This window comes from Symphalangus syndactylus, chromosome 1 (genome assembly GCF_028878055.3).
Source record: "Symphalangus syndactylus isolate Jambi chromosome 1, NHGRI_mSymSyn1-v2.1_pri, whole genome shotgun sequence".
In the NCBI taxonomy this organism is placed as follows: Eukaryota; Metazoa; Chordata; class Mammalia; order Primates; family Hylobatidae; genus Symphalangus; species Symphalangus syndactylus.
Window position 1 is genome coordinate 151,112,107 of NC_072423.2, and position 13,763 is coordinate 151,125,869.

The 13,763-nt window shown below is 43.0% G+C and overlaps 1 protein-coding gene across 5 annotated transcripts in view; it reads right to left on the bottom strand.

Annotated features, from left to right (window-relative positions):
• The window catches only part of MSRA (methionine sulfoxide reductase A), a 376,185-nt gene extending 365,512 nt beyond the window's left edge, over window positions 1-10,673 (bottom strand). Inside the window, exon 1 of one of the 5 annotated variants that reach the window (XM_055288662.2) lies at window positions 9,558-10,673. In XM_055288662.2, the coding sequence (XP_055144637.2) occupies window positions 9,558-9,699 (142 nt within the window). In that variant the 5' untranslated portion in view covers window positions 9,700-10,673. Of the gene's footprint in view, window positions 1-9,380; window positions 9,427-9,557 lie in introns of those variants that run through there. The other 4 variants (XM_055288670.2, XM_055288653.2, XM_055288644.2 and 1 more) reach the window with 4 other exon arrangements.
• Between the last annotated feature and the right edge of the window lie 3,090 nt (window positions 10,674-13,763).

The window sequence follows — 13,763 nt, forward strand, 5'->3', positions numbered from 1 at the left end:
CCCAGAGGACACGGAGGTCTCTGGTGAAGGAAAAATCAATCATTTGGCATCATGAGTCAAAGTCATCGAGTATCTCAGTGAAAGGAGAGGGCATTTTGATAGGATATCCAGGAGAAAGCAGTTGGAATCTGAGAACTCTGATCATGCCAGCAGCTTCTATAACCAGGCTAGGAGTTCAGAAAACACAGGGGGGAAAATGACTACCACCAAGCACCAAATATAGGAAAGGGATTCTACCCTCACCTCCCCAAGGAGAGATACTGGAGTGAAAGTACAAAACAGAGCCCCAAAGCCCTAGTTCCAGCTCCAACTCTAAGAGCAATCTAAGCGGAAACAGCCCCAAGGGGCAGCAGAGAAGTGGAAGAAGCCAAGTTTAGCCTTGAAAGCCCCAAGATGTTTTAGACAGGGCTGCAAGAAAAAAAGAAAACATTCTGTGTCTCAGTCCTTCAGACTGCTGTAACAATTTACCATAACCTGGCAGCTCATCAACAATAGGAGCGTCTTTCTCACAGCACTGGAGACTGGAAGTCCAAGATCAAGCGCTAGCAGGTTCAGTGTCTGGTGAGAGCCCAAATTCTGGCTTATGGACAGTGTCTTCTCACCGTGTCCTCACATGGCCGAAGAGACTAGCTAGTTCTCTGGGGTCTCTTTTATAAGGGCACTAATCCCACTCATGTTCCACCCTCACGACTAAGCACCTACCAAAGCCCCCACCTCCTAATCCCCCATCACCTGGGGGGGTGGTGAGGATTTCAACATGAATTCAGTAGGGGCACATATGCATTCAGACCATAGCAACCTGGGAGGAAGGAGCTCAGAGTAGGAGCCAGCCTTGGGGTGGAAGTGGACATCTGGAACACTGAGGCCAGCAGGAAATTACAGCAAGCATCCAGCACTGAAGAGTGTCATTGGACATGTCCGAGTCGCTGCTGTTCCCTAAGCAGTTAGAGAATGAAATTCAAATTTTAGGTAGATGTTGATAACGCTCTCAACAGCTCAGGCAGGGGAGAGTGAAGACAGATCAGAGATCAACGAAGGAAAGAAGTCATCGGGACTCATGGGAGGAAGGACAACTCAAACGCAGAGGTAAGGCTCAAAGATGACCCTGACTGCGGCTTCTGGGATTTGAGAGGAGAGCAGTGCCACTGGGAGAGGTTGGGAGATTAAAATATGCAGTCAACCTTTTGGAAGCAAAATGGTAAGTTTGGTTTTAGATCTCATTTCAGGGTTACAGCATCTCATAAGCATTTGGAAACAGAAAGGCAGAACTTTCACAAGGTGAAATGTAGCTTTCAGACGAGGGTGGCTGGAAGCGTGAGAGAAGAAAGCAAAGCCATGGCCACACTCTTATCCTTCTGACTTCTTACCTCTTTTAGCTTAAAATGTGTTAAGGAGACAGACACCAGTGGAAATGGTGGAATTGTTACCCGATGACAACTCAGTGCCTCACTAGAAATCTGACACAGCTAATACAATCCACTCCTATCACATACATTTTCATGTGGCTGCAGAAATTCCATCTAGCTAATAGTTTTCTGATGCGATAGGAAAAACCAGTAACATAACCACAAATGCAGGCCGGAGCCCCCAAACCCTGATGCTTCCTGTATCCTTCAATGCACTGTGATCCTCCCCATTACTCCAACAGTTAAGCACTTACCGATTATGTGCCATAATACATAACAGGCGTGTGTCTGTTGGCTTGATACTGCTCAGAGGAACCCTGGCCTCTCAAAGAACTCAACAGGTTATATGCTACAGTCTTTCAACAAGTATTTATCATCAGCTTACTGTGTTCCAGGTACAAAGAATAAGTCAATTCCTGCCCTCAGTTCACTGTGTAGTGTTACGTATCGATGAATATCGTGATGCTCACAAACTTGGAGTTTATGATGTGAGAAAGGTAAGAGTAGCATGTAGAAGATCCACAACTTTCATTCATCATGCACTGACACGCTGAAAGCATCTCTTGCAAAATTCAGTCTTCCATACATCCCCAGAGGGTTAGCAACGTCAGCTGAAACAGGAAGGCAGGGCCAGCCAGCTGCTGCTGTATAGGAAGGGGCCTGGCCATCTGCCAAGGAGGAACAGATGATTGACGGCCGGCTGCTGGGACCCATGCAGGAGCCACACCAAGCTTAGTAAAGAGGCTTTCACCTCTGGTCCTTGCTCAGGGCCTGGAGGCCACTCACCCTCATGAGACCCATGTCCCAGGCTGATGTCTCCTCACCCAACCAGCCTCCCACTCCTTGCCTCAGCTGTCCTCCTCTCCTCCCTCCCCCACCCAAGGCAGGGGCTCACAGTGACTCCTGAGCCTGAGGATCGCAGGCCAAGGCCCCACGTAGACTGCACTGAGCTTGATGACCTCTTCCCCAACACTGTTGCAGAAATCTAGCAAGTCTCTGCTCAGAGATTTAAAGATGAGGGGCTCCCCACCCTTCATCCTGGCCAAAGTTGCAAAAATAACTCGGGGAAAAGTTCAGAGAAATCAGCCAAAATCCATCACCACTAATGGAAAATCTCAGAACACGCCCCATGGACAATGGGGCGGCCCTGTTAACTTCCCTGTATCATCATGGTCACATGAAAAGATGACATTTCTGGTCTTTGTTCTCAGGCATTAACTATATTCTTCCCAATGTCCATAAAACACTATTGACTGCCTGGTGTGGGCAGCACTCTTAGTGCAGTGCTGCGAGCTCACTACATGGGGAGGTGAGACAGATTGTGCAAGTTGCATGCAATAAAACATCTAATTAGCAACGCAACATGCCATAGAAAGGATTCATAAAGTAGTACACACCTATTTGTCCAGTAGAGAAGAAAGGGATCACTTAGGTTGGAGAGAAAAGGCATGGGTTTCTGGGAGAAGTAGAATTAGAGCAGGGCAAATTTCAAGGATGCTTCCTTGAAGATAAGGATATATGGACAACACAGGTCTTTCCTAAGCAGGCCTTTAATAGACATTTAATGAATGAATAAGTAAAAAGATCCAAGTGTGCAATCCACACTATGGGTATGGTCGTGTGAGCAATACAGAGGCATAACAGTGAAACACGTTAGGCAGAAGATGGGGTTCTATAGGGACACAGTGGAGAAAAAGACTGGGAAAGTAGGTAAGAATCACATTGTGGGAGGTACAGAATACCCTCATCCCAGGGACTTCAGGGAAACACTAAACATTCTGGAACAGGTTGTAAAATCAAAGAGCTCTGGGCAGGATGCAAAGAGGGGAAATAACAGTTCTGTATCCTACAATTTAGAAACTAATCACACATTGGGGAAAACTTTTCTAAAAGGAAAACTGTTTTCTATCATTTTCTTTTAAAAATCAATGTACATCACCCACAAGAAATACACATAATGCCTTCTACATAATAGTGGAAGGAATTTGTCCCCAAAGATCTGTTCTTTGTATAAATGATGCCACCACAATTGATGCTTCAATAAAAATGAATATTTATGAAATGTAAAATGACTTGGATTAACTTATTCCGATTTCGCTCTCTAAATTTAGATTTTTAAATCACGCCAAAATGTAGATTTTGATTACAAAAGCAAGTTGGAGAAAAAAGATGTACTTGACAAGAAAAAGAGAGCAAAATTGAAAAAAAAAAACTTCAAATAAGTATGACAAAAGATGACAGAAAGGTGGTCAATTAGACTAAAAACAGCGAGACAGATCATCTTCAAAGTGGAGTTATTTAATTCACAAATGCAGTCACATTACAAGAAGTTACAAAAAAAGCAATAAGTAAAAAGTCTATGTCTTCCATCCACCCTTATCTCATCACACATCCCTCTCCTCAGCTATTAATTTCTTAGCTATCCTTTCAAAGTTTCTCTATACATCTTATTTTCCCTTCTGTTCACAGAAAAGTTATCATACTATATATATACACTGTTCAGACCTTGCTTTTTTCACTTAACGCTACATCTTGGCAATCCCTCCATACCCATTCACACAGATGTTCCACATTCTTTTTAACAGCTGCATATCCATTGTGACAATGAACCATAATTTATTTAACTAGCCACTACTGATAGGGATGTGGGTTGTTTCCAGTCTTGTGCTATTGCAAACAAAGCTGCAGCGAATAACCTGGTACAGTCATCACTTGGCATGCATGGAAGTTATGACCAGAGGATAAATTCCCAGAAATTGAATTCCCGGGTCAAAAAGTATATGCATTTAAATTTTTGATAGATACAACCAAATTGCCTTCCATAAGAGTTGAGCCAATTTATACTCTTGCCAGCAATGTACAAGACTGTCTTTTTCCTTAAGAATTTACCAACACAGTGTATCGTCAAAGTTCTGGATTTTTGCCAATCTGAAAAATGGTATTTGCATTCTCATTATAAGTGAAGTTGAGCATCTTTTTATATGCTTAAGAGCCAACTGTACTTTTCTGTAAACGGTCTGTTCATAACCTAATGTCTATCTTTCCAATGGATGTTGGTGTTTTTCTTATTTCTAGAAGCTTCTTATATAATTAAAAAGATTGGTCCTTCATCTATGATAACGAATTGCGACTATTTACCGTACTTTGTCTTTTGGCTTTGCTTATAGTGATTTTTGCCATGCAAAACAATTTTACTGTGATATGATCTAATTTATCAGTCTTTTTACTGTGATATAATCTATCAGTCTTTTACGTTTTCTGATTTTCAAGCCATGTTTAAGCCATGGCTTCCCTCACACCCAATTATAAAAACATTCTGTTCTCATATTGTTTCATGTTTTACAATTACCTGTAAACATGAGTATAGGAATTAAGGCCAGAAACCCTATAGCCAAACTGACTAGGTTCATATCCCAGCTCCACTACTTATTAGCAACGTATGTTATTTAAACTGCCTAACATCTACGGGCCTCAGTTTCCACACCTATAAGTGGTGATAATAGTTACTACTTCTTTGGGTTACTGTAAGGATTAAATGCATTACTAAATTACTACAGTGCCTGGCATAAAAGACACTTAACAAGTGTGAGCTATTATCATCATATATCTGGAATGTATTCCATCAAACATTAAAATTTATCCTGGCTTATGGTGTACAGATCCAACCTTTTTTACCATATGGCTACCCACTTGTCCCAACATCATTTATTGAATATTTCACCTTTTCGCCACTGACTTGAGATACCACCTTTATCAAATGCTGCATTCCCTTATGTATTTAAGAACTGATCTTTTTTCCTTTTGTACTTGTTGAATTGCTTTGTCTGACCACACTGGCTGTACCTACAATGTAAAATAATAATCTATCACTCAAAGTAGGCCAATTCATGTTATAATCCAATTTAGGTAGCCTGGGAGCAATTAAACATTAAAAAGTTTAAAGGTTTGAATCTTACCTTCTTACAAAGTATAAATCAACGACTAGATCACACTTAATAAAAAGGGGGAAGTTTCTTTAATACAAAAAAGGTAGGATTTTTAAAGATGGGATTAAAACTAAGATAACACCAAAATTTTGCTAACTGTGCACACTGTAAAAGGTACTAGGCTGTGCTCACTCCTGGTCTTGGTCTGAACATCATTGGAAATCTCAATGTTTCTTCATTAAGCCTAAAGTGGGCTTTTGGGTTGAAATAGATACGTTATGTCAAGGAAATAGCCATTTATTCCTGCTCTGGAATTATCTGCTCTTAAAATAGTTGGTAGATAATCTTGGTGAAACTAGACATAATGCTTTGGCAGGAGGTAACTCTTTAATAGCTTTATTTCTCCTATAAAAACAAGCTGCTTAAATTTTCTACCGCTTCTGGGGTCAATCTGGATTGATTACATTTTCCTAAAAAATTATCATTTTCATCAAAGTTTTAAAGTTTATTTTCAAAGAGTTCAGTAGTCTCCTAATAGTCTTTAAATTATCCGCTTTTATGATCTCCTCTTCTCAGGTCTTATTTTGTATATTTGTACTTTCGTCTTTTTCTTGAGACTACCTCATTGTTTATAAATGTTACTGGTGTAGTCAAATTTTTTTTCAAAGAGCCACCGTTTAGATTAATACATTGTTCTACTATTTTTTCTATTTAAAGTTCTTAAAAGAGAATACCTTCTGATGGTGCTCTACATCTGTGTAAGAGCACTGTAACAAAAAATTACAACAAACTCTAAGAATGTAAACGCAAGAAAGCCAAGAAAGAATCGAACTTGTTGAAGTTATTTTAAACGACAGCTCCAAATCCCAAACACCTGATCCCACTGATACTCTATAAGAAGGTAAGATTCATTTCCAAACACAGATTGGCAATGTTTCCAATGTGCAAAAACAAGTTCCACATAAATGTTGGGCTTTGTGTTAGTCTGTTTTCACACTGCTATAAAGAACTACCTGAGACAGGGTAACTTATGAAGAAAAGAGGTTTAATTGGCTCACAGTTTCACAGGCTGTATAGAAAACACGGCAAGGGAAACCTCAAGAAACTTACAACCATGACAGAAGAAGCTGGCACATCTTCACACAGGGGAGCAGGAGAGAACGAGAGAGGGTAAAAAGGGAAGCTACACACTTTTAAATAATCAGATCTCGTGAGAACTCATTCGCTCTCACGAGAACAGCAAGGGGAAAGTCCACCCCCCATGTTTCAATCACCTCTCACCAGGCCCCTCCTCCAACAGGTGGGAATTATAATTCGAAATGAGATTTAGGTGAGGCCACAAAACCAAACCATATTGGACTTTTACAATAATTATAATAATTTACCGGAAATAAGATCAGTTCTGACTGTAAGGAACCCACATCTTAACAACATGGAAGGCACTCTGAGGTTTTAATTATGAGCCTTCTACCTGCAGCCTATTTTGAACAATACAATACCAATACAGTTCAAGAAGTATGAATTCCCCTTGTCCCTCAGGCCCAAGTTCTCAGAGTATTGCTTGGTGGTCAGGCACTGAAGCACAATGAGACCATCTCCACATATAGGGCAGACACATTGCCGTGTGCCCTACCAGCCAGCCAGCGCTGCCCAGATGCCCCTTAACGTGAATAGAGCAGGCGGGCAAATGAGGCAGTCCAGGGCAGGTTCAGTTTTCACCACTCACCCTAGTAGGCCTGTTCATGTTTTGATCCATTTTACGTAGCCTGGGATAAATTAAACATTGAAAAACTTTGAAGGTTTGACTCTTTCCTTTTTCAAGGTGGAAATCTTGGCCACAGTTTGTAAAAGGGTGGAACTGTCCTTAAGAATATAAAAATGGTAGGATGCACGCTAAGATGATAATCTTTAACACCACAAGTATTTGGTAACAGTACACACCTGATACTTGGCTTATGTAAAGGCACTAAAGAAACAGGCCTTCTGCAGTCAAAAGGTGATGCTTTTGTCACGCAACTTTTGAGTCGGGGTACAAATAAGAACAGACACGGATGGAGGTAATATAGAGAGGGGAGGAGTTGTTAAACAGGATGCAAGTTGCAGTGGAGATGAATTCCACATTCAGAACAATACTAAATCCTTAAGTTTCAAGTTGACAACTACTGAAACCCACTGAAGAGATAACACTGCCCATTTCTGGAAAACAGTCAGGGCTTTCAACAACCTGTCAAGGCTCAGGAGTGGAGACTAGTACATCCACAATCTAAATTTCGAACACTTTTTGTGGAAAAAGTTACAACAGATGAACAATAAGGACATATGCATTGTAGGCTTGGCCCTACACCAAAAAAAAAAAAAAAAAAAAGTTTACTGGCCCAGATAGAGATGTGTTGGTGTACCAAAAACACTGACAGCTATATGGAGACAGCAGAGCCCGGAAAGGAACCAGGTCCTGAGGTTTTGCAATTAAAAGTTATGATGGGGATATGAAAAAAATTGTTGGCTCATTTCAGAAATGTTTGCTAATCTTTTACCAAAAATGTCATTTACATATTGGGAAACTGATTGCGAAGGTATTGGTTAAGATAAAGCCAAACTAAATTTTGGTCCATCTCGACCTTGAACCAGTTTGGAAAGCTGAACAAGAGTTTTTGGATTATTTGGGTGTTTTTTTTTTTGGCTTTTTTTTTTTTTTTGGTGTATGGGAGGGCATAGCAAAGATACGGTAGTCTGTGAACGGGAAGTATAGCACAAGCTGAGGAAGTTTAGCATTTGAAAAGTATTGCCTTTAAACATGCACGTATAATACCTGCCTGTAAAAGAAAGAAAAAATTTTAAGATGCATGTAAAGGTTTAGATAATCTGGTTATATTTTATATATCTATATATAAGTATACATGTTTACTAATCTAGATTTGTTTCAAAACTCAATCTCTGCATTTGAATCAAAAATAAACTTTTATGGCTGAATCGGAGGTGAAATGATGGGCAAACCAGGAAACAGAAACTGCTAATTCGATTAATAATACGCCAGTCACACAATTTCTAAACTGCCTCTAATCCAAAAAACCTCTACCTTTTCTAATCTCATACTGATTATTCTACGAGATGACAAATTCTCAATATGACCTCCTCCAATCCTCAACAATTCTTGAAGGAAAAGAAAAAGAAACTTCTAAGGAAATTCTTTAAATGCTGAATTTCTCTGGCAGAGCCATGTGTACAAGATTAAACATCACTTAATCCTCCAACAGCTCTAAGGCAGTGGTTTACAAGCTACAGCGTACATTAGAATCACCTGGAGGACTTGTTTTAGACATTGTTGGGCTCCAACCCCAGAGTCTCCGATTCAGTAATGGGGCAAGGCCAACCCAGGTGATGCTGCTGCTGCTGTGGCAGGTGGGGGCACTTTGAAAAGCGCCGCACTAAGGTAATACTAACGTGTGGCCCTGGTACTGTCTGCAACAGAAACGGAAAGATTTTGAAAACTTTTATGGCAATTTACCATTACACAGCATCGAAGCACGTGAACATTTTTCTAGTATTTCACCCTTATTGTATTTTCCCAAAGTACTTGTGTGAGAACGACTAAAAAGTTTTCCAAGTTTGAGGAGCATCGCTTTAAGCTGACCCAGCAAACGGCAGCCCCTGCCCCCCGGGGAAAGCGGGGCCGACCTAGGGCACGAGGGGGGACTAGGGGTGACTCTTGCAGCCAGAACACTGGCCTGAGACGCAGTTCCACACTTAAGGTTTTCACTGTCTCGCCTCATTCCAGCGTTTCCCGGGACAACACTCGCACCACCCCCGCTGCAGGTGCCCTGGGTCCCAGCGGCCGGAGTAGAGGAGACAAGAAAGGAGGGCGCAGGCACAGCGCCGCGGGAGTCCGCGAGCAAGGGCAGACCTCAGCAGCACATTTCCTGACCAAAACTTGGGGCCGCCACGGTATGCACTGCGGGTAAGTGAGACCGATGCACTAGACTCCTTCAAAGTGCCCAGTTTAGCTCCAGAAGATGAGAAGCCAAACAAAGATAAAGCGACGTCAACGTACCCCAGCGTCGCCCCGGCCACTGCCGGCGGCCCTTCGCGCCTGCGCAGACCCCCACTCCGCGACCCGCCAGAGGCCAGCCCACGGCTTCCTTCCGGGCAGCGGAGGGCGCGCTGCTGCCGGGCATAGGCGCGCATGCGCAGCGTCGCCGCCCGCGCCCTCCGTGTGGCCAGTGCTTACCCGCTACAAGGGTCTGTTCCTTCCGGTCCGGCAAGGCCTCCTGGGGGCTGACGATGTTCGAGGCCGAGTTGCCCATCCTCGGGACGGGAAAGAGGCTGTGGAGGAGGAGGAGCTGGCGAGCCCTCCGGGTGGCCGAGAGCATGGGAGGGCGCCAGCCGAGGGGTGGTCCCAGGGGACGGCGCTACCGGCAGCGGAGCCGCCGCTGGAACGGCAGAGAGTGGGGTCCGCGGCCAGAACCGGGGGGCGGCAGGGGCGCGGGCGGGCGCGGGGCGCTGCTGGCGGGGCTGGCGGCCGCCCGTAATCGAGGTTGCCCAAGGCCGGGGCCGTAGCGGCTGTCACCGGGGGCGTGTTCCTTCCCTGGACGGGGGGTGTGCCCCGGCGAGTTCCTGAGGTTCTCTCGGGACGAAGTTCTCGGGCAGAGAACAAGTGCGCTCCTGTCGTACCAAGTACGTGAACCGGCAGAGGCCAAAACACAGCGTCGAGCCTTTGGGGATGGGGTTTGATTTTAAAGTTGCTGCCGTGTCGCCCCGACTTCGCAGTTTAACAGTGCCCAGTAAGATAGAAGACCTGCCTTGCAGCCAGCTAGACTGTCCGTTTTTATTGGAGACATTGTCATGACGGCCATCAGAAGGATTCCTATTCGTCCAAAGTGAAAACTAAGCACAGTTCTCAAAATGCGCGGAATAGGGAAGATGAATTCAATATTAAGTTATATATTTAAGCCCATTTTGCAGGGGCCAAAATACGGGAGCAAGGCACCAACAGCACCATTAAGGCAGTGTAGGTGGACTTAATGGTGGTGGTGTATCGTTCTTGTTTCTCAGATCATAGGAGATGACGTTTGTTCCTGTGACATTCTCAAACTAAATGTAAAGTGGTTGGAGCCAGTTGAGTGACTTGGGAGTTAATCTGTGTGAGATTTTGGTTTAACACATGTTCTGCCAAAATGGGCAAGTCGTCTTAGATAAGGGAAGGATCTTCAGATTAGCACCCACAGAAAGGAGGCTTTCACCCAGCTTGCTGTATGGATTTAGTTACCACTTCGTTTTCATGTGGTCTGGACTGTAAGGAGGGCAGGAGGCTTAGCAGTGCTGTACTGTAGAATGCAGTGTGTTGCCAGGCATACAACACTAAAAAGGCTCTAGCTTTGATTTTGTAATGTCTGTTTCCCCCGGGCACAATGATGCCTAAACTGTTTGTTATTGCTATGAGGCTATACCAAGTCGGTTCCACAGGCCTTTCATGAAAACATCACCAGGAGTCCCTTCCAGGCTTGCGAAGGCCTGGTCACTATTAAGGGTCTGAAAAAATAGTCATTCTGTCAAAGACACTATTTTGTGTTTTTCAGTTACTTCTTTTTGATACATGCTGATTTGTCTGTGTTTTGTGGTTGATTGTATGAAGTTTCACATGGTAGAAATACTCTGCAACTAAGAGGTGAAGAATGTTTAGTGTGAAGAAATACTTACTTGGCATGATGGCTCATGCCTGTAATCCCAACACTTTGAGAGGCTGAGGCAGGAGGATTGCTGGAGGCCAGGAGTTCGAGACGCCATCTTTACCAAAAAAAAAAAAAAAAAAAAAAATGTTTTTAAGTAGTTGGGCATGGTGGTGTGGTAGCGCACACCTGTGGTCCCAACTACTTGGGCTGCAGCAGGAGGAACGCTGGAGCCAGAGAGGTAGAGGTTACAGTGAGCTATGATCACACTGCTGTGCTCCAGCCCAGGCAACAGAGCAAGACCCTGTCTCAAAAAAAAAATTAACTTTGATGTTAAATGAAAAAGTAAAACAGAAATGCAGTGTGTGTGTATCTAGTATATATGAAAATGCGTGTACTCCAAGTTGCACACCCACTGAACAACTGGAAAAAAAAGCAGGGTTTTTTTTGTTCAGAATAGTGGGATTCTACTGATTTTCATTGTCTTTAAACTTTTTTAAGTGTTCTATATTGTTACAACGTTCTCAAGTGTTCCAATGGCTGTTACTTTTATAATTATAAAAGAATAAGCATTTTTAAAGAACAGATATATCTTATTTCAAAAACAAGGGTTTTTCATTTACCAGAATAGCTGCAAGAAAAGTTACATTGAGTTTCTTTGGTTTTTTGAGGAAAGAATTGAACATTTTTGCTTTCAGTGATGCCTTTTTCACCACTAGGACTTCCTTTTCTTCAGACATTCCCCCTAATCCAGCGGTCCCCAACCTTTTTGGCACCGGGGACGAGTTTCGTGGAAGACAGTTTTTCCACAGACGGGGAAGGGGAGGTGGGGGATGGTTTCGGGGTGAAACTGTTCCGCCTCAGATCATCAGGCGTTAGTTAGCTTGTCATGAGATGTGTGCAGCCTAGATCCCTCACATGCACAGTTCACGATAGGGTTTGTCCTCTGATGAGAATCTAATGTCGCTGCTGATCTGACAGCCACATCTAACTTGGGAAGGTGGGAGATGAGGTTCTCTTGCGGAGTGACTATAGATCCAACTAATACTTGGATATTTGGCAGTTCTAATAATAAAACAAGAATATTCTTTGGACAACTGTGTCACTCTACTCCTCTGGCCCCTTGAATATCCATGGATACCCTTGTGACACGTAGAACACACCCTGTTTGAAGAGAGAAAACCCAGAGTTCTAAGCAGTTACTGCATCCAGCTCAGCGTCCATGATCTAAAGATGTAACAGTCCCTTACAAGTCTGATATAACTCTTCATGGTCCAGTGACCTACAGAGTAAATTATGTTATTTATTCCCCTTTCCCTTCCCCACACAGCCAGTATGCAGTGGTGAAGTAGGACACGAAAACTAATTTGGAAGAAGAGTGAGGACAAAATAGTAGTTCTTTGTCTAAGCAAATGTGAAGAGCAGGTTAGACTGCAAAGGTAATGAAGTAAATTCTTGGTTAGACCCCAGTTCTGTTTTCCAGGAGGAACTCTGGTTTGTTGCATCTGAAGGTACTGTCTTTACCCACTGGGAGGTTCTTACCCATGATCCATGATTCCATCTGAAGGGCATGCTGAAGAGTGTGCTCCATGAGAGGCTACACATCTTTTTATATCCAGTTTCTTACTGGTGCACTTTTGAGGGATTGTGGGTTACTTTAGTAGGGTCAGATAGACACAGGCATTGGCAAGCTAGGCTTAATAGCTTGTCAGTTCAATTTTTAAAAGATACTGAATGGATTTCTTATCTATTTGTTCCTTGTATAGTTCCTTTTACAAATAACCACAGATACAGATCTCAATTAGTCATATTTCTTATGCTTAACTACTCTTCATTTTTATTTGTGAGACTCTCTCATATCTCCTGTACCTACTAACGTAATGGCTATATGCTTGCACCCAGCAAAAACGGCAGGCATGGTTAGGAAGGCAGTGCCCTTAATATGATCTCTATTGCTTGTCTGGCTTCCGTTGTCCAGCAGAGAACACTTTGCTGATGGCCTTTGAGAAGTGCCTTGGGTCCCAGTTTTATCTTCTGCTGTCAGAAGTGTAATAGTTCTTGGCTTTATCAAAACTGGAAGTCTTGAAATCACCACTCAGTCAATTTGTATTGCAGACGACAGGCAGAGAACTCCAATCTTAGCATAGCTTTATTTCCTTCCAGCTCTGTTAACAAAATGACTAGTTTTTACCTGAGTTCATCTTTCTCATAGTACTTTGCTAAAGAGACAGGAAGAAGTCAGTATTCTCTCACTGACCCAGAGATTCACTCCCAACCATTTTCCCTGCTACTACAGATTCAAAGAGCAGGTAGTCTGCCTGCTAAGGTATTGAGTTGACAGTTTTATCAAATGTCTTGTGGCAGGGGGAAGAAAAAAAAAAGGAGGGGGGTGGTCACCAGCTTTTCACCTATAATACTGGTGCTGCCTGTCAGTTAAATTAATACCACATAATTTAGGTTAATGTCATGGTCTCTACAGAAAACCTGGAGCTAATACTGGTTTAGCAACTTTGCAGCTACAAAATCTATATGCAAAAATCGTATAAGACAAAATAATGGAAATCAAAATTTTAAAAATACTACTTATTAACATCAAAAATATTTAAAATGGCCGGGCGCGGTGGCTCACGCTTGTAATCCCAGCACTTTGGGAGGCCGAGGCGGGCGGATCACGAGGTCAGGAGATCGAGACCACGGTGAAACCGCGTCTCTACTAAAAATACAAAAAATCAGCCGGGCGTGGTGGTGGGCGCCTGTAGTCCCAGCTA